Below are 25,228 nucleotides of genomic sequence, written 5' to 3'. Positions count from 1 at the left end.
GAAATAAGATAAACAGCTACTTCATAGTCATAAAATAAGCTAAACATTGATATGTTTCATAGTAAATCTTATGTATTACTTGCAGTAGCTATAGTGAAAATTAAAAGAAAGCTTAAAAGTGCAGCAGAATTAACCAAGTATGTACTGCTGTACACCCAAAGCACTTTACAATCATGTCGGGGTCTCTCCTCAACCACCACCAGTGTGCAGCATCCACTTGGATGATGTGACGGCAGCCACAGTACAACGGCACCAGTGCACTCAACACACACCAGCTATAGGTGGAGAGGAGCGAGAGTGATCGAGTCAATTCAATGGATGGGGATTATTAGGAGGCCATGATTGGCAAAGGCCATTGGAGGTAATGTGGCCAGGACACCAAGGTCACACCCCTATTCTTTTACGAGAAGTGCCATGGGATTTACCTGGTTTAACGTCTCATCCGAAGGACGGTGCTCTTTGACAGTATAGTGTCCCCATCACTTTATTGGGGCATTAGGACCCGCACAGACCACAGGGTGAGCTCCCCCTGCTGGCCTCACTAACTCCTCTTCCAGCAGTAACGTAGTCTTCCCAGGAGGTCTCCCATCCAGGTACTGACCAGGCTCAACCCTGCTTAGCTTCAGTGGGCAACCAGGGTGATATGGGTGCTAATGTAGAATGTGTTTAAGGTAAAGGTTTAATTTAAGTATTGGCTCTGCAGGTGAATATATATATCAAGTCAAAAAGAAAGAAAAGGATCAAAATCCCAGTCTGTTCAGAAGCATTTCTGACTTTTTCTGTGGCCCAGCATTGTAAAGAAGAGTGGAGCTTTTCCCTAAGGAAAGATACATACTCTCCACCTGCATATCCAGTTATTTGCAGCACGTCCTTCTGCACTGTAAAAATGAATACGCTATATCTAATCAATAAAATTGTGGCAACAGATTACAAGCAATAGTATTAATTAAATTTAACAAATTAGAATTGAGTAATAATTAATCAAATTAATTCCTTAAAAGTTAACAATTTAAAATGAGTAACATTTACAAAAAACATTTTTTAAACAATTTTGTCATTAATTTTTTTGCCAACATTGAAGACACCTGATGTTAACAAGCAGAATCACTGAAGGAGAAAACCGTAATTGTAAGTCACCATTATGGTGATTCGTGTTTGTTTTAGTTGGGCTCTTTACCCTTAAACTTTACATAACGCAAAAAAAAAAAATAATAATACGTACGTAAACTGTACATCACTTAATTAAATGTTAGTTTGATTTTCCTGGAACATTCTTTCAAACATTTGAACACCTGCTGTTAACAAGCAGAATCACTGATGAAAAGAGAAATAAGAACAAAAACGACAACTGACTTCCAGCCACAGCCTTAGATGAAATCAACTGAACATAAAAGAAGACAATAAATCTTTGAAGATCTCAGCAGAGGAGGATTAAACAACTCCCAGCATTACATCTTCACTTATTAAGTCCAGGTTTTAATTATTTATTTCATACTACAAAAGATAATTCTTATTGAGAGTTAACTGAGGCAGTGGCGTCGGCAGAGATTTATTTTTGGTCAGGCCTGGGAAAAAGTGAGCGGGCACTTTCATGTAAACTAACGGACGGACTCAATATTCAGGTCAGTTCAATCTTATTTTCTTTGATCCTATAGTAAAACTACCACATCTCCGTCATGAACATAGACAGTGTCAACATAACCCCAAACTGTAGCTATCAACATGCCCACATACAAAAATCTGAGTAGTGGTTACAACAAAAATTAAATTCTGATTAATTTATTCTGAAACAAAAGTCCTTTAAAATGCTAGGCATTTTAAATTTCCTTTCATCATTCTACAGTAAACGCAACGCCACCAATGTTATACTGCACAGCAAAATCCCCAGTGTTAAATTAACACTGCTCAGTGTTTATATGAGTCCACACTCGGAGTGTTATAAGTAACACTGAAGCAGTGTTAAAGTTAATGAGATAATTAAGTGATTAATTGAGTGATGATTGAGCATTACTGAAGACACCTGATGTTAACAAGCAGAATCACTGAAGGAGAAAACCGTAATTTTTTTGTTACCATTATGGCGATCAGTGTTTGCTTTAGCTGGGCTGTTGACCCTTAAGTCATTAACCATAGATTTTGTTTGGCTGCTATATGTGAGTTATAACAGCCAGATGAATAAATAGAAAAGGTGATCTGATGGTGTTGGTTGTGTTTTAAAATAATCATTTTTTTCACAATCAGTTTACCTGAATCACTGAACTTACACAGAGCCCAATTTTTGAGTTAGATTCACTTTATTAATTATAGCAGCACTGTCCTTGATAAACATAATATTTTTAAATTGCATAATGTAATCCAAATAATTTCTTACAAGATATTCACATCCAAAACTTCCAACAAAACACCAAAACTCCACATCCAAACAAAAAAAAACAAAAAAACATTTTTAAACAGAGACATCAAGAATCAGCCTGTGAATCTCAACAATGTTGACAATTATAAAGCATGTTGCAGTGCATTCTGGGTGCCACCAATCAAAACTCATTCATGGTTCCCATCATGCATTGCTGCATGAATAAATAATGAGCTTATGTTCAGAGTTGATCTGTTTGTCACCATTGTTGAGATTCATACGCTAATTCTTGATGTATGTGTGTGTCTACCTGAAATACTTTTTAAGACGTTTTTTTATTGATTTGATCATTTGGATTTCATTGAAAAGGCTAAAAATGGCATGCTCTACAAGGACAGTGCTGCTATAATCCATAAGGTAAACTTAACTCATAAATTATGCTCTCAATGACTTCAGTGATTCAGGCCAACTAATGATTATGTTAAAACACAACCAACACCATTAGATCACCTTCTCTCTTTGTTCATCTGGTTGTTATCACTGAATTACAACAGCCAAACAAAATCTAAAGTTAAAAAAGTAAGGGTCAAGAGCCCAACTAAACCAAACACCGATCACCATAACGGTGACCATTTAACATTAAGTTTCTCCTTCAGTGATTCTGCTTGTTAACATCAGGTGTCTTCAATGGTCAATCATCACACAATTAATCACTTAATTATCTCATTAACTTTAACACTGCTTCAGTGTTACTTATAACACTCTGAGTGTGGACTCATATAGACACTGAGCAGTGTTATTTAACACTGGGGATTTTGCTGTGTGCCAACACTGGAAACTTTGACTGCAAAGATATTCAAGACACTGTATTTTCTCATCATATTTCCTTAAATATATTAGATATAATTAAAGTTTATAAAATGTTTTATTTAGAAATGTCATGTTTGTGATTTTTGTTAGTTTTTTGTTAATTCTTTATTTAAATTATTGGCCTACATATTCCGAAACAGGTGCATTTAGTTGCTGGCGTCAGTCGCAAATAATATATAAAAAAAATCTTTGTGAAGACAAGTGACCACAGCTGGTCTTAAATTCTGTAGACATGCACTCTAAACGACTTTAAACAACAACTTTATTCATCATAGTGAAGTCATCACTCATGGTTATGCCCCTGAAGTGAGGTTTAGATGTTGATGTTTTCATTATTATGGTGATCGGTGTTTGCTTTAATTGGGCTTTTGACCCTTGACTTTTGTTAACTTTTTTCTCTTTCAGCATTTCAAATAGACTTTATTCATAGCAGTGCAATGACAGGTATTAAAGTGAGGTTGTGAGGAATAGAATAGATTGTTCTTCTGTTAAAAAACAACCTGTAAAAAGCTTTTAGATCACTTATCATTTTCTGTTTCGTCAGCAGAACAATCCAAAAACAAATTAAATAACAATACAACCCACTGAAGAGATGAAGTTACTGTGAACAAGGTCTATTCAAAGAACATTTGCACATTGATAAAGAAACACACTAAAGGCAGATCAACATGTCTGCATTAAAGTGGTTTAAATAACTGCTACTAGTTTCATGTGATTATGAAGTCAGAACGTTAATGAATTAAATAAAGTAATAAATTCAGCCATTGTGATAGAAAGATAACTTGTAACTCTGAAGAAATTTGTGTAAACGCTTCAACCTCTCGAGTTAAAGTTTAGACATCAACACTCATCATACAAACCTCAACAATGGTAACAAAGAAAATATATTCAAATATAAATAGTAAAAGACTCCAGCTGCCAAATGTATTCATGCCGCAATGCATGCTGGGAGCCATAAATGAGTTTTGTTCTGAGTTTTTACTTCTGGCACAGAAAAAGTGTTTTCTGAACACTAATGCAGCAGCTGGAGAAAAACTCAAAGGAAGCACAGATCATCACAATGATGACTTCAAATTTTTGTTCCTCTTTCTTTTAGTCTTTCATCGCTAATGCTCAGAGGTGGAAAGTCCAGGCAGGGTCAGAAAGTAAAAGTCCTGCCATATGTTTATTCCACCCATGAACTCACACAGCAAAAACTCCAGTGTTAAATTAACTCTCCGGGGAGTTTATTTGGCTCCAGACTCAAGAGTGTTAAAGTTAATGAGATAATTTAGTGATTGATTGAGTGATGATTGAGCATTATTGAAGACACCTGATGTTAACAAGCAGAATCACCAAAGGAGAAAATCAGTTTTTTTAAGTTGCAATTATGGTGATCAGTGTTGGATTTAGTTGTACTAAAAAAGAAAGAAAAGGATCCAAATCCCAGTCTGTTCAGAAGCATTTCTGACTTTTTCTGTGGCCCAGCATTGTATGGAAGAGTGGTGCTCTTCCCTAAGGAAAGATACATACTCTCCACCTGTACATCCAGTTATTTGCAGCACATCCTTCTGTTAAGGACTGAAGTACTGTGTCCCTTTTAATCAACTAAAGCTGGGTTCACACTGTATGATTTATTATAGTCCTTTATGCTTTTAAGCTTTCTGCTTAGATATATGTAAAATTTAAGTTTACTTTATCTGTTTCTGTTAGAATTATATTAATGATTTGTGTTGCTTTAACTGAAAATGGGCGGTGCTTGTTAGTTCCCAGCATGCTTTGCATATGACTGAATCAAGAGAGAATAAATGTTGAAATTAAGTGTTATTTTATGTGTTATTTTATGTGTTTTTGAGAAAATGTGAAAAGGGGAAGACTTGATGTGTAATACTGTTTAATGTTCAATTACATTGGAATTATTAGAATCATTTAAATTACAGTGGGTTACCATTGTGGAGAAGAGTGGAGCATTTGCTTAGACTGTGGACTGATTCAATTAGAAATAATAAAAAAAGCATGAAAAGCTCAGCTAATTGGACTTGATGGCATATGGTAAAATTAATTATTGTTATTAAATACTTAACTGAGGTCTACAAATTCAAATGTGTGTCCAAGTTTATTGGATGAATAGATGAATGATATCTGAATATCATGCATCTTCAGATGTATGAATAAGATGTAATTCTTATTGAGAGTTAACTGAGGCAGTGGCAGAGATTTATTTTTGGTCAGGGCTGGGAAAAAGTGAGCGAGCACTTTCATGTAAACTAATGGATGGACTCAATATTCAGGTCTTTTCAATCTTATTTTCTTTGATCCTATAGTAAAACTACCACATCTCCGTCATGAACATAGACAGTGTCAACATAACCCAAAACTGTAGCTATCAACATGCCCACATACAAAAATCTGAGTAGTGGTTACAACAAAAATGAAATTCTGATTAATTTATTCTGAAACAAAAGTCCTTTAAAATGCTAGGCATTTTAAATTTCCTTTCATCATTCTACAGTAAACGCAACGCCACCAATGTTATACTGCACAGCAAAATCCCCAGTGTTAAATTAACACTGCTCAGTGTTTATATGAGTCCACACTCGGAGTGTTATAAGTAACACAGAAGCAGTGTTAAAGTTAATGAGATAATTAAGTGATTAATTTAGTGATGATTGAGCATTACTGAAGACACCTGATGTTAACAAGCAGAATCACTGAAGGAGAAAAGCACAAATTGTAAGCCACCGTTATGGTGATCATTGTTTGCTTTAGTTGGGCTCTTGACCCTTATATTATTAACTTTAGATTTTGTTTGGCTGCTGTATCTGAGTTATAACTGCCAGATGACCAAAGAAAAAAATGATCTGATGGTGTTGGTTGTGTTATGACAATCATCATTTGAACTTAATGTTTTTAATTTATGTTGTTGGTTACAGCATAACTGTGATTCTGCATAAATATCCAGAATTTTAGATATAATATAAAGGATTTCTTAAAAGTTGTAAAAAAAAAAAAAAAAAAAAAAATCTTTCTTTTAGGCACACACAGACCTCAAGATTCAGTCAATAGTGACGAGCAGAATATTCAATTAGGAAAAGTAAATTACATAGACAATTCAGATCAAAATTTATTCATACCGCAATGCATGATGGGAGCCATTAATGAGTTGTGATTGGTGGCAGCCACTGCAACATGCTTTATTATTGTCACCATTGTTGAGATTCACAGGCTGATTATTGATGTCTGTGTTTCTAAATAAAATCATTTGAAAGTGTAATGATGAGAACAATGTTTATTAAATATTTTAGATTATAAGAAAAATACTGATAGTTCATTGACAGATTGATGTTACAGCTAATGGTCATGAAAAACTTTTTTTTTCGGTAAATGTAGGCTTGTCAGTGATGCGTAACGTTATCTATGCAGTGTTACGTACAACTGTCAGGGCTGAACCACTAACATTTTACTGATCTGTTTAAAAAATAACCAGTCTGTGAGACTATGACAGTCATTAGGCACATAAACAACACATACTCAGACAGGAGCTAATACCTTTTTCAATGTTCTTGTTTATATAAAGCAGTCTGGTGAAATGATTCGCGCAAACATGAAAGCATTGACGTTGATCGTGGGGAATATTTCCGCGCGGACTATGATTGACAGCTCGCTCACGAGCGAGGGCGGGTCTGTGTTGAAACGCTGCTGTCAATCAACAATCATGGGTGGGGCGTCGATTTTGTGACGTCACAAAATCGAACGGCTTGATTTGAGAGGGGGGAAAACATATAAGAAGATAAATAAAAAAACAAACACTGGATGGATATTTATCATTTTATGATGGTTGTGTACAGGCACTGCCAACACACATTTCAGTACAATCCACTTGAAAAAGTGCATGTACCATTATATGACCCCTTTAAAATAATCATTATTTCACAATCAGTTTACCTGAACTCATATAGAGCCCAATTTCTGAGTTAGATTTACTTTATTATTTATAGCAGTACTGTCCTTGAAAAGCATAATATTTTTAACTTTTACAATGTAATCCAAATACATTTTATGTAAATTTTGTACAGAGCTCCACTCCTGCTCATTTTAACTCATGAGACATGCAGACTAAACACTCAAAAAACAAAAAACACACAAAAAAAAAACCCCACAAACAACAAACGAAACAAAGCAAGAGCATAAGCAGAAGAACTTAAAAAAAAACAATACAAAACAACAATTCACTAACATAAAAAATGATCGATCTAGAAAGAATGCAGAAAAAGCAAGCAAACTGAATTACAGCAGCCAAACAAATTCTAAAATTAAAAAAGTAAGGGTCAAGAGCCCAACTAAACAAAACACCGATCACCATAACGGTGACCATTTACATTAATTTTCTCCTTCAGTGATTCTGCTTGTTAACATCAGGTGTCTTCAATAATGCTCAATCATCACTCAATTAATCACTTAATTATCTCATTAACTTTAATACTGCTTCAGTGTTACTTATAACACTCTGAGTGTGGACTCATATAGACACTGAGCAGTGTTAATTTAACACTGGTGATTTTGCTGTGTGCCAACACTGGAAACTTTGATTGCAAAGTAGAGGTGGAAAGTCCAGGGGTCAGAAAGTAAAAGTCCTGCCATATGTTTATTCCACCCATGAACTCAGTCAGCTGATTTCACTAATTAGTTCTCTCTCCTGTCTGAATTAGCAAATCCAGGTGATTGGAACAAAATGCTGAGGAGGACTTTTACTTTCTGAACCTGGACTTTACACCTCTGCATAGCAATGCCACATGTCAGCCAAGAGCAAAGAAATAAACAAATGGCAGGACTTTTACTCTTTGGCCCCTGGACTCCCCTCTGCTCTCCGGGGAGTTTATTTGGCTCCAGACTCAAGAGTGTTATAGTTAATGAGATAATTTAGTGATTAATTGAGTGATGATTGAGCATTATTGAAGACACCTGATGTTAACAAGCAGAATCACTGAAGGAGAAAATCTCTTTTTTTAAGTTGCCATTATGGTGATCAGTTGTACTTTTGACCCTTAAACTAATAACGTTAGATTTTGTTTGGCTGTTGTATCTGAGTTATAACTCTCAGATGAGCAAAAAGAAAAGTTGATCAGGTGGTGTTGGTTATGTTTTGACATAATCATCATTTGACCTGAATCACAAATCTCATTTAGAGAGTTATGTTTACCTTGTTGATTACAGCAGCACTGTGATTCTATAGTGTACTATTTGCAGCATTTACAATTTAATAAAAAAAATATTTCTTAAAAGTTGTTCTGATCAAAAGACTTTGAAAAATATTATAACTGGACACACAGACATCAAGAATCAGCCTGTGATTCTCAACAATGGTGATAATAATAAAGCATGTTGCAGTGCATTATGGCTGCCACCAATCAAAACTCATTCATGGCTCCCATCATGCATTGCGGTATGAATAAATTATGATCTGAATTGTCTTAGTAATATTCTTTTTGTCACCATTCTTGAGATTCATACACTGAATCTTGATGTCTGTGTGTGCCTCAAAGCAAAATTGTTTTTTTATCTATCTATCTATTTAAACAACTTTTAAGAAATCATTTGGATTATATTGAAAAATAAAATTTTCTTCTTATATAGAATCACTGTGATGCTGTAATGTAGTGATGGGAAGTCCGGTTCTTTTCCGCGAACCGGTTCTTTCGGACAGTTCGTTTCAATGAACCAGTTCAAAAAACCGGTTCACCAGTTCTTTTACGTCATCACGTAATGAGGTAAATTCTATCATCCCGACGGATAAATATACATTCAAATAAAGGCATTTGTAATCATAACTTAAGTTAAATAATAGCGCTCATCGTCATAATCATCTTTCTTACATTTACATTAGTAGGCCTAAGGCGATGCGCAAACGCGGATGTTTTACATGTCTTAAAGTGAATAAACTTCTTCATTTTTATTTTATTTGTAATTAAATAAACTTACATTTCGCCGAATTCGGCCCCTCATTCAAGTCCTTGGTTCACCCGTGCTCATGTATCAGCACAGCGCATAGACAGTAACACAGCATCAGTTGGCCAAAAGAAAGTTCGGTTCAGAGACGGTGCGATCACACATGCGCAGTCTCTCCAGCTCGTCGGTTCTCCGTATCGAACGTGTCCGAAAGAAACAGTTCTCGGTTCTGTACTGGTGATGCGAGAACTGCTGCAACCACCAGTTCTTGACTCGAGAACTGCCTGTGTGTGAGCTGAGAACTACTGAAACCTTACTAGGCTATAGCCTTATTCAGTCGACAAAACAAAAAACTTGATGCATATCTATGTTTAATACGTTATGTTTTGATTAACACATTATAAACATTTACTTTGCACCCTTTAAAACCTTGGCAAGAGTTTACATCAAAAATGTATATCAAATTACTTAGAAATTAAATGATCTGTTCCAGAAAATAATGTTTTAGTATAATAATAAATGTTTAGTTTTACAATCCATTCATTGTGTTTCCAATCTTTAAAATAATACAGTGAAAAGGCAGTAGCCTATGTGATAAAAATGTTTCTAACATGTTTTTTTTGTTAGACTTATTGATGTTCAGTAAAATACTTAAGATTTGCATGCATTTCGTCCCTCTGAAAAAATTGCACGCATGAGCTCATCAGCTCATCGGTTCTCCGTATCGAACGTGTCCGAAAGAAACAGTTCTCGGTTCTGTACTGGTGGTCCGAGAACCGCTGTACCTGTACGTTCGGTAGTGCGCGCATGCTCAGTATCAACTGCTCGTGCTCATCACTTCTCTCAGCACGTCTCAGTTCAGTGAACTGTTGGATTTACTGGAGTAACATATATGCCTACTCCTGGATATTGGTTTATTTTGAGTAGAGGTGACTGTCAGGACTCAGGCATGTCCGAAAGTGAGTAACTTTACTAACTTGTTGTGGATCAGTGCTGACGCAAGACGCGAACTGTTTCGAACGATTCAGTCCGATTTAGTGTACTGGTTCGACCAGTTCACTAAAAAGAACCGGTTCAAAAGAACGATTCGTTCACGAACCGGCCATCACTACTGTAATGACCAATATACATGTAGACCTAAGTCAGAGATTAGGCTCTAAATGAGATCAGTGATTCAGATAAAATGATGATTATGTTAAAATATAACTAACACCACCTGATCATCTTTGTTCATCTTGCTGTTATAACTCAGATACAGCAGCAAAACTAAATCTAAAGTTAAACATTTAAAGGTAAACTGCCCAACTAATCAAACACTGATCTCCATAATGGTGACTACAATTGTGATTTTTGTCCTTCAGCGATTCTGCTTGTTAACATCAGGTGTCTTCAATAATGATCAATCATCACTCAGTGAATCACTTAATTATCTCATTAACTTTAACACTCTTGAGTCTGGAGCCAAATAAACTCCCAGGAGAGTTAATTTAACACTGGAGTTTTTGCTGTGTCAATCAGTAAAATCAGCTGCAGCTGATTTCACTAATTAGTTCTCTCTCCTGCTGAATTAACAAATCCAGGTGATTGGAACAAAATACTGAGGAGGACTTTTACTTTCTGAACCTGGACTTTCCACCTCTGCTAATGCTCAAAAATCACTTAATTCAATTCAATTCACATTTATTTGTATAGCGCTTAGTTTTCACAATAGATATCGTTTCAAAGCAGCTTTACAGAAAATGCATGTCTACATTGTGTTTTAGAGTGATCTGTTATCAGAGGTCACTGTGTCCAAGTTATGTATTACAGAAATGTACATATACAAATCACATAGTTAAAAATACTGAAAAAAGCTAAAACTGTATTAATGTAAACAATGTAATAATTTAAGGCAGAAACAATGAGCTCATTGAAGTAATGAATACATGTTTGTTAACAATGTAATAACCTCCAGCACTGTTCAGTGTTATTTTAACACTCTGAGCCACATTTAAACACTGAGCGGTGTTCGTGAAACACAGATTTTGCTGTCTAACACCCAACCTTAAGACATTTTTAAACCAGAAAGTTAGTAATCCTTAATATTTAAAGGATATTCATGAATGTTGTCCAAATAATGTTTTCTGCTAACATTATGAGGAGACATTTAAATTCTAACAATGTATGAATAAAGTTTTTGTGCTTACCTTTTGAGAAAATTCTTGAAGACATAGGCCTAACGTCTTGTCAGAACGTTAGCCAAAGTTAATGTTCCCTGTTAGCTGGGATAGCTGTGCGTACATGCAAATTGTATTTTGTCAGTCCTTACTTATTCTGATAGTTTTATACTGTGATTAAGACGCACATATCGCCATTAGCCATTCAACTGTGTGTTCGCTGCATATGAAAGTGCTATATAAATGCCTCATTCATTCATTTACATGGCAAATAAGACAAAATTGAAATCTTTAGAGCCGTTACTGTTCTTCATTGCCACTAAGAGCAAATATGAGGGTTAAGGACCATTTTGCAAAATTTCAGTTGCATTAAATCCCTTCATGAGGGACAATAAAACATTTGATCATGTAATACATCTTACATGCTTTATAAACACACAGTTACAGCAGCCAGAGGAAAAGACAAAAAACACTTAAAAGTCAAGGATCAAGAGACCAACTAAATCAAACACTGATCACCATAATGGTGACTACAAATGAATGTTCAGGTGTTGCACAAAAGAGGCGATGAAGAGATTCAACAGAATCAATACATCTGTTCAGAAACAAAGTTCTAATAACATAAATATTTTTTAATTTATAGGGCTATTTTTGTCCTTTCTGACTTTATTTGACTGGTCCGTGAAACAGGACCCATCTGGAAAAAAAAAACGAGAAAGGAACAGAACATGTACATCATGAGTAAAGAGCCTGAAGAGAACCAAAGGCTTCCTTATTTAAGAATATGCTTTAGTGCAGTTTCACATCCTGATGCAAGATTCTCTGAAAACCTCTTTTTCCCAGACATGTCCTCTTTCTGAACCTAAAAAAAAAAATGCGTCCAGACGGAATTTCTAGATCACCCAAAATGTCCGGGATTCGGTTTTTGCTTTCTACAGTCACCATTCCTTATGTTTACATGCACAACTTTTGTTTCAATCGGACTGAATTCATTCTGATTGATGAATCTGAATGTAGTGTTTACATGAACGACAAGTGATCGGGTTGATGTGCGTTTTTGCATTGCTTTAGGTCCCGCCTTCTCACACACCAACATTGGTCGGTCGGTCATGTACGTAACACAAACATTGGTCAAACTACATGTTGTAACAAAAAAGCAAGCTTCCTTATTTTATGGTTTAAATGCTGTTGTTGCCTGACTGGATGGCTTTTCTGATCTTCTCTCATCAATGTTCCTGAGCAACTGAAGAACCTTACAAAAATTTGTTTTACCATATTCAAAGGTAATTTACATTTACATTTAAATTTTACATTTAATCATTTAGCAGACACTTTTATCCAAATCGACTTACAAATGAGAAGAGCAATATAAGCAATCAAACTAACAGTATCAGTCTCAGTTTCAGTACATGTATCAATGTTTTATATATATATATATATGAAGGACATATATATCCATTGGATATGGCTCTGAATTCAGTTGATGATCAATATATGGCCTGTAGAAAAAAAATGGCATATCTGGTGAGGAATAAATATCTAAAGAAGGAAATCAATAACTCAGCTGAATTTAAAAAGGTGTGGCAAGAAGGTGAAAAGAATGCCAGAGCGCCAGAAGATAAATTGACAAAGAATCATTCTATTGCCTTGTATGTGTACACTAACCTTAATTCTAGCATATATAGCAATTTTGATATGGCTGTTTATAATGGTAAACAAAACTACAGAAATCAGACATTCAATTTGTATTCACTTCAATTTTTGTTAACAGATGCAATACAGATATTGACTAAAAAATGAAAGAAATGCAAGTCAACATATCGTGGTACAAAAGCTGAATTTTATAAGAATGTCACAGGCACAGAGATTCGTTTCGGCTCATTTGCTTCATCCTCTCTTGATCGTAAAGTAGCACAGGGTTTTGGAACTAAATCTTGTTTTGAAATCAAAACTTGCAACGGTGTTAATGTGATCAAATATTCTAAGTATCCTGAACAGAAAGAGGTGCTGATTCCTCCATATGAGATGTTTAAAGTCACTGCTGTCAAGACAAGAAAAGACCAGAAAAATCTCTGGTGTGAGACTGTGTACAAGTTGGAAAGCTCTGGAAAAAGAAGTAACCTGAATTGTTCAGTGGCTTTCGAGAAATCAGCTATATGGAAATGCAGATGCTCAAAGGCAAAGGGCCGTTGCGCAATGTATGGAATATCACGGTAAAGCTATTTGAAACTATACAATCTGTATTGTATAAATAAATATATAAAAGTACTATTTACATAAAAGTGACAATAATGTCTCCAAGCATTCAGTATGAGGGCTTTTTCTAGGGCGGAACAAAACTGACAGGATAACAATTGAGCGAACTCAATCCCACTGAAGGAGAAATTCACATTAGGCAGAAAATTGGTCAGAACGGCACTGCCATTACTTATTCCCTGTTATTTGATCCCATGATCTTGGCATTACTAAAGCCTTGCTGTACCGCTTGAACTAAAGTAATACTTCAAAATGTATGCTGAGTGCTTTGAATTTACATCCTTACATTGTTTACTTCACTTCCACACTTAATTACCCACATTTAAAAAAACATTATATTCTTTGAAAAAAAATGTGATCATGCAATTGTGACGTAAATGATTTAAAGTAGGGGTGCACCGAAATTTTGGCCGCCGAAAATGTTCGGCCGAAAATGGCATTATCGGTTTCGGGCCGAAATGAAAAAAACAGCCGAAAACGTAAAACGAAAATGAATGTCACCCGCCCCTCCCATCTGTGCGCAAGCGCTTAGGTTTCACTCATGGTCGAGCTGTTATCACGCGTCTGCCTATCAAAGATTACCCAGCGGGCACCTTGACGTCAATTTAACATCAATATGACATCAACATTGATGTCAAAATTACATTACAAAATAGGTCAAAAATTTGAGTCATATTGACGTCAAAGTGTCGATGTCAATTTGATGTCAAGATTTTGACCTCTGCTGATGTCACTTTGATGTTATTTTGATGTCATGCTTTGTTGGTATTTGATGTCAATTCAACATTTATTTGACGTCAAGATGTCATGATGTTAAACACATATCTTATCCTTTAGAGTTGGTTTACAGTATTAGAGGCCATTCACCAAAGTTGCATTGATATATATTGTATATGTACGTTTTCTTATTATTCTTCTGCTCTCGTTGCCACTGACAGGAAGAACTGTACGATAACATGTAATGAAATTTGGCAGTTATAAGGGCAGTTTCTGATAAATAATATAAATTTATCAGTCGCTCAAACCCACTAGCGCCACCAACAGTTCATATTTTATTTCGTTTTTAGCTAACAATTTTTTTTATTTTTTATAATCGGTCTAACCACATTTTACCCTAAATAAACACTGAGAAATACAGAGAAAGCAGCAGCCAAGTCTACTTAAATACAAAACTGTTTACTTGGAATTGATGGCTAGCCTTGCTAGATATTGTTTTTTGAAAATGAAGGTCTGAAACCACTGAGACAAAAATCCTATAAAGTGAGGGCAGTGAGGATGTTCCGTATTCTTGGTTTATTCATTATATACTCAGTATTAATACTGTTATTGTATGCTTTTTATGGATTACAGAGGCATGGGGGTGTCAAGTAAAATGAAAAGGAGAATTCTTGAGATTGCTCTGCAGCATGTTCAATGTTCTCATTGTCCTGGAAGAGGAGGTTGTGTTGGAAAATGTGGGAGACTTTACAGATGTATTCATTGTCCGTTTTGGCTTGTTGTATTCACTAAACTTGGAGAACAATAAGGAAAAAAAATATATATATATATATTTGAGTTCATTCAGAAGGTATTTTTGGACATTAGGGCTAAGAGCACCAGAAGAGTACAAAATCTGAGGACCAAGTTATTGCAAATGTAAGTATAATTTTTATAAGAAATGTAAGTTTCCACTTTTGAGGGAAATGTATTCATGCGGTTTTATATATAATGTTTAAAGTGTAAGGTGAAGTTTCATGAACAGTTTTGTAAGAAGGCTAAAATTCAATTGCAAAGCAACATTTCAAATTTAAACAATGTGCAGAGACCTTGAATTTGTATGTAAAAAAAAGAAATTGTGGCTTTTATGCATTACCATTTTTAATACTTTTTTTTTACAGTGCAGATTCTTTTGCCAACACAAATTCTTTGATTAGGTAAAAAAATATGTGTGATTATTATTATTTTTATATACATTGTGAAACATTATTTTCATGATTTGTTAATACAACTTTTTTTTTTCTTTGTCAAATCAACTTAGATAATTTGGGCCATATTTTTAGGATCTAAGCGGATGGTCTAAAGCGCATGACGCAAATGCACAACGGGAAAAATGGTCGGCGCTCCTGGCGCATGGTCTAAAAGGGTTGTCTCTATTAATGAGAAATGGGTGTGTTTTTGGCGTAACGTGCAATAAACCAATCAGAGTCTCATCTCCCATTCCCATTAAAAGCCATTTGCGCTCGCACCATGGCGGATTCGCTATTTACATGAAGGAATTTGCAAGTGGAAAAACTGCTGTGCAGCTGCTGCAGAACTTCAGTTCATTCAGTCAAGATAGAGGGGGCTGAGTTATCAGGTTTACTGACAGTTTGAGGATCTAACAAGTTTACACAAGCTCTTTTTAAGAACTTTCATTGGCTAAATATTTGTAAACCAGACAGACAGACGTAAAGGGTGACCAATAGTATTGATTTATTGAAGAAAAAATTCAGTTTTGATACGGTTGCAAACCTGTCCCGTGTGAAGCCACATGAGATGCAGTAGATGCATCAAAGTCACACTTCAGCTATTATGTCTCAGAACACACACATATGCACGCACACATAACACATATGTTGGGTTTCCATATTTTATGGGGACATTCCATAGATATAATGATGTTTATACTGTACAAACTGTATGTTCTATCCCCTAACCCTACCCAGCACAAACTTTATAGATTTGTATATAATTTCGTAGGAAAAAACCAAACACACACACACACACACACACACACACACACACACACACACACACACACACACACACACGTTTGTCTGTGAGAAACTGACTTTTCTGCCTTATGTTCTTTGCACTCTTCATACAGGTCATCAAACATGTTACATCTTGTCAAGAAAGTTAAAAGAATGCCAAGATATCAGCTAAATCTTACAGTGAATAATTCAGTCACCATTTATGTATACACTGATATTAAAGTCTATGGTGATTAAAAAAAATATATATATATATATAGGCCTACATGGTATTCAACTAACTTTTTGTTAACAGAAGTGATACAGATTCAGAAGAAAACACAAAATGAATGCTGTCAACTTACTGTGGTAGTAAACTTGAACTTGATTAGCGTTTTGAACAAGGAGGTTGGTTTAGGTTCTGTTAAATAATTCAAGTTCTTTGGAACTGTATCTTCTTTTGAAATCTGCAGTTGTATAGGTGCTGATGAAAGTTATCTTTTTGCATCACATTCCTGAACAATTTCATAGTAGTTTGCATATAGCTATCTTGCCAGGCCGGTTTTCTGAACTTAGGCGATTCCTTGGAGTTGGGCAGAGATCAGACAAGCTAAATGCATTATATGATGACAGACATTATTTGCATATAAATACATGGTGCTGTGTTGTTGTATCGTTGCTGTCTGGCTGTGAGCAAATGACTTTTCTGTTCTTCGCTCCTGAAAAATAACGAAAAGAAAACAGTATCTGACAAAAAGAGACAACAGTATTTTCAGGTAAGTTTTGGGTTAAAGTAAAAGGTCAAAATATCACTGAACATCACAGGCTTAAGTGATTATTTTAAACAGTTCTGCCATTTCCATAAATTTAAAACTGTCTTATGTTGCTGAACACAGTTTTGCACAGAATTGTGCATTGTATTGCAGTGATAGATTTAGTATTTGTGAGACGCTGTTGTGTTTCTGTTTGTCTTTCATCATCTGTTCTTCACTAGATCTACTAGATCATCAGAGGGATTTGACTGAATCAAGATGCTGCTGATCATTGAAGCTCTTCTTCTCATTTTAGCTGCTCTAGTACAGGTAAGCTTGTGTTCTAGTATGAATATTACAGACATGAATACTGATGATGTGATCATTATGATTCCTGTTGCTGCAGGATCACAGAGCTGCTGTTGAAGGAACGATATATCCATTGGATTTTGCACCGAATTCAGTTGATGATCAATATGACGGTTGTACTGTGAAAATGGCAGACCTGGTGAACACAACATATCTAGAGAAGGAAAAATCGACCTCAGCTGAATTTAATAAGACTTGGCAAGAAGGTGAAGAGAAAGCCAAGAAAGCAGAGGATAACTTGCAACAGATTCACTCTGTTGCCATTCATGTGTACACTAACAAAGACTCTAAAGTATATAGTAATTTCACTAGTGCCACTCGTACTGACAAACAGAAATATAAAGAGGGGACATTCAAATGGTATTCACTTCACTTTCTGTTAACAGAAGCGATACAGATTCTGAAGAAAACACACAATAGATGCTATGTAACTTATCGTGGCACAAATGTTGAATTTGATGTTAAGAGCAAAGAGGTTCGTTTGAGCTCATTTTCATCCTCCTCTCTTGATCGTAAAGTAATACAGGGTTTTGGAAATAAATCTTGTTTTGAAATCTACACTTGTGAAGGTGCTAATTTGACAAAATATTCAAAGTATCCCGATGAGAAAGAGGTGCTGATTCCTCCATATGAGAAGTTTAAAGTCACTGCTGTCAAGAACAGAACAGATCAGCCAGATCTCTGGTGTGAGACTGTGTTCGTGTTGAATAGCACTGGAACAAGAAGTGACCTGAACTGTGTATTGTTTAACAGTGGAAACCATGCTTCTTTCTTTAACGGTTTACTAATTTTGCACATTTTATTTTGTGTTTACCTGCTAATCAGTTAACTTGTAGATTTTACATGTTTCTCGTTGTTACTGATCTTTGTATTTCTTTTCATGCCTAAATGTGAATATTTTGATACTAATAATATGTAATGATGGGGAAAAAGAACACTGTAAAAAAAAAAAATCCTAATTTTACAGAAAATAACTGTGATTTTTTGACGATCATTTTCTTTAATTTTAAATTGTACTCAAAACACTGTAAAATTACAAATAATATCTGTAAAATAAAAATTCAGCTGTTATTTTAGGTATTGTGACACTGACAAATTCCAGTAATTCAAATTTTTTATACAGAAAATTGATTGTATTTTTCTTACAGTATTTTTTCTGTTTTCTTAAATTACATAAAAATGTATGTAAAATTACAAATATAATCTGTAATTAAACAGTAACAAAACTGTTAAATGATAAAATGGTCAAATGACTGTCAGCTCCCCCCAAAAATGTAAAACATCCTAAATTAAATAAACTGAAAAACACTGTTATTTTACAGGTATTTCCTGAATAATCACGATCATACACCTTCATTGTAAAAAAAATCTTTAAAAAAGGGTCAAATGACTGGCAGCTGTGACTGCCAAACAAAAAACATAAAATTAAAGTAAAATATGCTAATTTAAATAAAGTGTAAAAAACTTTAAAATAAATTTGATGTCACTTGAGATCAGTGTCTGCTCCCCGTCTCAAGCAAGACGTCCAGGTGGAACGGAGAGACCTCTCCGAGACGCCACAATACACATACACAAACATTCTCTGCATTTGACTAAGAATATAAGTCATTCCAAAATGTATACGATATATTCCTTTATGTATGTAGGGGAGACCGGGGACAGTTGCAACAGGGGATGGTTGCAACATGTCATTTTTCTCCAATCAGAAACAAGCTAGAGTGATGACACTCATACTGCACATGCACAGTTAGACCCTCCACCCACCAAGAAGACAGTAGACATATTCAACATCTGCTGCTGCATTTATTGAACAAAACTTGTTTTGGAGGTATGAAAGTAATTTTTTTCATGAGATATATTTTTGTCATACTGTCCTGAAATTTTGTATGAATTAATCAAAACTTACTTCGTTTGAATTGTTGTTTTGTTGACTACTAAGTGACATGGTTAGCATGTGTCAAAGTCAGTGTGTCTAGCAGGCATATGATGTTCTGTCATGGCTGATAGGGTTGGGGACGGTTGCAACATGTTATAAATTGCATGTTTAATAAAAGTTTGTTGCATTGCAAATTGTTAAATTCTTCCTGTCTGACAATGAAATATGGAGAGATTGAATAGCATCTGTAACACCTGCACACTGAATCTATGTAGGCCTATGTTCTACACATGAACAAACAAAACTCAATAACTGTTATTTGATAAATATGACTAAATAAATAAATAATACACGGTAAAAAAATTCTAACCCTCCCAAATCAAAAATTTCAAGTGACTGATAACATCAAAATTTTTCAATTGGCCCAAGTGAAATTCTTGTTGCAATAGTCTGTTAACATTGGCTTAATGAGAAATAATACGTCAGACTAATTGAAAAATGTAGATGTTATCGGTCACTTGAAATTTTTGACTTGGGGATGTCATTTTTTTTTACAGTGTAGGCTACAATAATATTATTGAAATAAATAATACTATAATATTATAGTAGGCCTAAAACAGTTAATATTTTCAGAATTCTTTGCTCATTGAGACAAAAAGCTTAAGTTAATTAATTAAATTTAAGGTATTTTTAACATGTTGCAACTGTCCCTGGGTTGTGTTGCAACTGTCCCCTGGGTTTGGGTCAGTTGCAACATCTGACTTCTTCCATTCAAATAAATACTGTGATGTCATATATAATCATCTTTAAATGGTATGGGTAATTAGCAGACAGATGCAAGTTTAATATATACAAATTTGGTTGGTCTAGTCCAAATAGTCTCTGAGTAATTGAGAGAAATGCAAAAAGTGTTGCAACTGTCCCCGGTCTCCCCTATGTCTTCCACCTCATATTAGCCTTGTTATGACTTTCTAGTTGTGTTAGTTGAACTCTAAGTGATTTTTCCAAGATCTTTGTATCTTCCAGACATATCTATCTCGGTACCTACACTGTTAACCCTTGCTGTAAAAAAAGGCGTAATTCAGACAGTATCAAACCATTTTCCATTAAAACAGTAATATACCGTAGAAAACAAAAATAGCCTACAGTAATATACTGTAAATGAACAGTGCTCAAAATCGACACTCAGAGGCTGTTTTCCCAATCACACCCTATACCCTCATTCACTATTCCCTACATTAGTTCACTAATATAGTCTGCTTGACAGAGTGAATGAAAAGAAGAGAGTGAATTGAGACACTGATGAACACCTGATAAGCAGAATCACTGAAGGACAGAGAAAAAAGAACAGAAAAAAGAAAAAAACACAAGAACTACAACTGACTTCCAGTAACACTGAGTGTGAAACCAGTTTACAAACCAGTTTACGATTATTTATTTCATACATGTACAAAAGTTCTTGTTGATAATTAACAGAGATTTAGTTAATAATACAATTTGTTGTCACCATGATGGAGATCAGTATTTGCTTTAGTTGGTCTCTTGTCCCTTGACTTCTTACCTTGCATCTCTCTCTGACTGCTGTAACAGTGAGTTTATAAAACACATTTGATATGGCAAGAAAAAGTCAAGAGGAAGATGATCAGGTGTTTTTGTTCTTTTGTGATGATGTCACAATCATCTTGGACTATCTGATTTTCAGATTTTTCCTGTATATATTAATTGAAATTATGGGTATGTCATATTTAGCATAAATCTGTGTATCTACAAAATGAAATCAATATTTCTGTAATCAGGTCTTCTGAAAAATAACAATCATATAGTGCATTCAATTTTATTGTACTCCTGCTTGGTTCAGACACACACAGATATCAGCAATCAGCATATGAATCTCAACAATGGTGAAAAGTTTCATGTCGCAATGCATGCTGGGATCCAGGATAATATAAAACTCCCAGCATGCACTGCTGCATGAATAATAATTTAAAAAAAGAAATATTGCCACCATTGTTGAGATTAATGTGCTAAATTGTGATATCTCTGTGTTTCTAAAATATAGTGTAGCTCTGTTTTTTTTTGGTTTATGCATGATGTGTTAAACAAATGAGTCATAGTAATTTATTGCTGTAGTTTCACAGTAGTGCTAATGTAACACTTTTGATCGAGGATAAAACTCTGAATGAATAAGAATTAATTCCTTAGTGAATGAACAGGCAATATGATGATTTTGTCATCATAAGCATTACAACCACAATCATTCATAAACTGTGTGCGCACAAATGTGACTTGCAAAAACACAGCTCAAGCAGCAAAAGAAAAATGAATGTTTTAGCATCAGCATCCCAACTAAAGCAAGCACTGATCTCTATAATGGTAACTTCAAACAAACATTTTCAATAACAATTTCTGTATGACAGAAACAAAGTCATACTGGTTAATAATAAGTGTAATAATGTGTAATGGCTGGAAGTCAGTCGTAGTTATTGTGTTTCTCTATTTTCTGTTCTTGTGTTTCTCTTTTCTTCAATGATTCTGCTTATTAACAGCAGGTGTTCATCACTAATGCTCAACAATCACTTACATATTCTCTTAATTATCTCACTGCAACACTGTCTCAGTGTTACTTTTTACTCTTTGTAGTGTGGATTTCCCTGTGGTGTTGAAAGGGTTAACAGTGTAAGATAAAAAGACACACCCACAACATGTATTTTAACAGTAATAAACTGTAAGTTATGAAACAGGTTTATACTGGCAACACTGTTGCCAGTAGTTTACTGTAAAATTTCGTTTTTGGGTCACCATTGTGCAGAAGAGTAGAGCCTGTGCTTCAGTCCAGGAGAAAATCTACAAATATTGATGAAATGCTGCATGTTGCTTTATTTAACAGGCGGTGACTGTGTAGTTGCTGGTCCAGTGGAAATCTCTTTATTTACAAAAGTTTTGTTGTGGTTTCAAATGAAATAAGTTCACAGTAATACTTTGCTCACGTTATTAATGCATTATACATTTTAGTTTAATACATGTAAATGACAGTTGGTCAATTTAAGGTTTCTGCAAGTGAAATTAGTTAACTCGAGTTTTAGTGCATTTTACAGTAACATACTGTAGATTACAGTAAAGAACTGCACAATTAACAGTAAATTACTGGCAACAGTGTTGCCAGTATTTTACTGTAAAAAAAACCGGTAAGGTCTAACAGTGTAATTAAACACTGAGCATATATATAGTTCAGTATAAATATAGTAGGTTACATATAAATGTATTATGTTTTACCATCCTTTGGAGTAGAAATGACGAATTCTAACACCATCATAAACCATGCAAATTAGGCTGTCAAGAGGAGAAAAAGAGACTCTCTCCCGCTCAAAGTTTGATTGGTCTGATCACCCAAAAAAGGTGTGGACTACGATTTCCTTAAAGCACAATGATGGTGCTCATCATTACCCACCTTTTTTTCTCTCTCTTCAAGTTTGTTTTGTCTCTCTAAGTTTGTTCTCTCTGCGAGTTTTGTTTTATGTCTTGCCTTGTTTTAGTCTCGTGCTCATTCATTTCTATCTACGAGTGAAATGGACTTAGCCTGAGTCTCTGGAAACTTTGCTTACGAGTAAACCGTTTGAACTTCCCGCGAACGACACACGCTCCGGAAGAACCGAAAGAACGCTTCAAACTAACGGACACACCAAGGACGGACACTCACACACATGCATTCTTTGTTCAGCACCAAAGATCCATGCAAGTATTATTTCTATTGAGATTTAAAAATCCAAAATTCTCTCGGAATGTGTGCAGGAAATAAAAACGTGGATGCATCATCATTTTTTTAAATTTAAGTCCTCTAAGACAGAGATTCTACTCATTGGCACACCTGCGGCTACTCACAAAGGGAGACATTTTACAGTTTTTCTCAGTCGCTTTGGTGCATTTCTCACATCACTATTTACATTTGCACAACATAGTTCAACCTCCACAACAGTAAGTCATTTGTGCACATCATAGTAGCAGTTTCTCTGAGAAAAACTGTAATTTGATCATGGATGATAGTGTTTTATCTCCATCTTCTTGTGCTCGTAACCTTGGTGTGATTTTTGTCGCCCACCTAACACTAGACTCTCATATTAAGAGTATTACAAAATCTGCATTCCATCATCTAAGAAACATTGCAAGAATTAGGCCCTATCTTACTCTACCTGATGCTGAAAGGCTTATTCACGCATTTGTTACATCCAGGATTGATTATTGTAATGCACTTTTTGTTGGTTTACCTGCTAAATCTATAAAACGCCTGCAGTACATTCGGAATTCAGCAGCACGTGTGCTTACATACACTTCACCACGTCAGCACATTACAGGTGTGCTTTATAGTTTGCATTGGCTACCTGTCCAGTCACATACTGCTTTTAAAACTCTTACACTAACATACAAAGCTATGCACGAAATAGCTCCTTCTTATCTGTGACTTAGTCAGCCTGTATGCGCCTTCTCGTTCCCTTCGGTCTATACGGATTCTCTTACTCTTCAGCAGCCTCCCTGTAGATTAAAATCTATGGGGGAGAGAGCTTTCTCTGTTGCGGCACCCAGGTTATGGAATGCACTTCCTCTTACTGTTAGAGACGCTCCTACATTAGCCAGTTTCAAGAAGTTGTTAAAAACACATCTTTTCAAAATTGCTTACATAGACTGTCATGATTAGTATTTTATTGGGTTGCTCTGTAATGATTATTTTGTATTACTCTTGTACTTCTGTACTTTACTTGTTTTATTGTCTGTAGCGCTTTGGGTTTTAGAAAAGCGCATTATAAATAAAATGTATTATTATTATTATTATTATTATTCTTTGCTGGCTCTCAAATGTTAACTGTTTGTGATATTTTGCCATTCTGTGATCTGCTCTTTCTTTCTTTATTTACTTTCGTTATTCTGTTTCTTAACCCGAATTAGATAACTTTACTCGCAAATCGCGTGGAAACCTGTTTAAAAAAAACACAAAAAAAACATGCACATTTAAGCGGGAGTTTGGTGATGCCCTGGCAGCTGTCTTGATTCAGTGAAATTAGTTCCAAGTGTGCACACATACTGTATAGTATACACTCACCAGTATACACTATACAACTCACCTGTTAAACTGCTCGTTAACGCAAATACCTAATCAGCCAATCACATGGCAGAAACTCAATGCATGTTGGCAAGTAGACATGGTCAAGATCATCTGCTGAAGTTCAAACTGAGCATCAAACTGCTGTTCTACCGGGATTTTCACACACAACCATCACTTGGGTTTACAGAGAGTGGTCTGAAGAAGAGAAAATATCCAGTGAGCTGCAGTTTTTGTTGGAGAAAACGCCTTGTTGATGCCAGAAGTTAGAAGAAAATGACCAGATTGGTTCAGCCAATAGAAAGGCAACACTAACTCAAATAACTGAACGCACAACATATCCAACCTTGAAGCAAATGGGCTACAGCATCAGAAGACCAAACCGGGTCAGATAAGAACAGGAAACTGAGTCTACAATTCAAAAACTACAATTGTGCTGTAACCACACACCAATAATCATGCTGTTGTGCTTGAAAATATTGGAGGTTTACACGCACGTTTAGATCCATATCTGTCCCTCGCTGATATTTACCTGCTCCCCACCTGTATGTGCCCAGTTCAGCTGTATATTATTGTTGCTACACAAGTCATACAGATCGGGCCAATCCGAACGTACTCCAAATCCTGTAACTTATAAACTTATAAACATCTTAGAAAGTAACTCCAACCACCTCATCTGTTTGTTTGAAGAGTCGTTGTCGTCTGTCTGTGAGTGACTGACTTTTCTGAACTTCTCCTCTCATCATTGAGTTCCTGAAAACAAAAAAAAAAGAAAACTCAGAATTTGACAAAACCAGACAACAGTATTTTCAGGTAAGTTTGGGGGTAAAGTACAAGGTCAAGGTCATTGTACAAATCTATGCACACT

At 35.3% G+C, this 25,228-nt stretch overlaps 4 protein-coding genes and 1 pseudogene across 11 annotated transcripts in view; 4 read left to right on the top strand and 1 right to left on the bottom strand.

Moving 5' to 3' along the window:
* LOC309507668 (NAD(P)(+)--arginine ADP-ribosyltransferase 2-like) overlaps positions 1–25,228 on the top strand; it is a 246,493-nt gene that overhangs the window by 33,434 nt on the left and 187,831 nt on the right. The gene's annotated exons all lie outside the window — the stretch shown is intronic.
* The window catches only part of LOC309474743 (NAD(P)(+)--arginine ADP-ribosyltransferase 2-like), a gene marked incomplete at its 3' end in the record, with an annotated part of 89,384 nt that overhangs the window by 47,501 nt on the left and 16,655 nt on the right, over positions 1–25,228 (bottom strand). The gene's annotated exons all lie outside the window — the stretch shown is intronic.
* LOC309507693 (ecto-ADP-ribosyltransferase 5-like) overlaps positions 1–25,228 on the top strand; it is a 52,220-nt gene that overhangs the window by 20,470 nt on the left and 6,522 nt on the right. For 2 of the 7 annotated variants that reach the window (XM_082182030.1, XM_082182028.1), the window contains exons 2-3: positions 17,266–17,353; positions 17,430–18,706. In XM_082182030.1, the coding sequence (XP_082038156.1) occupies positions 17,303–17,353; positions 17,430–18,221 (843 nt within the window). In that variant the 5' untranslated portion in view covers positions 17,266–17,302 and the 3' untranslated portion in view covers positions 18,222–18,706. Of the gene's footprint in view, positions 1–8,585; positions 12,588–14,910; positions 17,048–17,248; positions 17,354–17,429; positions 18,707–25,228 lie in introns of those variants that run through there. The other 5 variants (XM_082182026.1, XM_082182027.1, XM_082182031.1 and 2 more) reach the window with 5 other exon arrangements.
* Positions 12,625–13,586, top strand: LOC309507933 (NAD(P)(+)--arginine ADP-ribosyltransferase 2-like; annotated as a pseudogene). The gene has a single exon. The product of its transcript is annotated as an NAD(P)(+)--arginine ADP-ribosyltransferase 2-like (transcript).
* The window catches only part of LOC309507776 (T-cell ecto-ADP-ribosyltransferase 2-like), a 169,009-nt gene continuing 168,821 nt past the window's right edge, over positions 25,041–25,228 (top strand). Inside the window, exon 1 of the mRNA XM_082182159.1 lies at positions 25,041–25,173. The gene's annotated coding sequence lies outside the window, so the exon portion shown is untranslated. The remainder of the gene's footprint in view (positions 25,174–25,228) is intronic.

The sequence above is a fragment of the Leuciscus leuciscus genome (assembly GCF_965113295.1).
Source record: "Leuciscus leuciscus genome assembly, chromosome: 1".
Taxonomy (NCBI): domain Eukaryota; kingdom Metazoa; phylum Chordata; class Actinopteri; order Cypriniformes; family Leuciscidae; genus Leuciscus; species Leuciscus leuciscus.
This window is presented reverse-complemented; position numbering and strand designations above follow the sequence as displayed.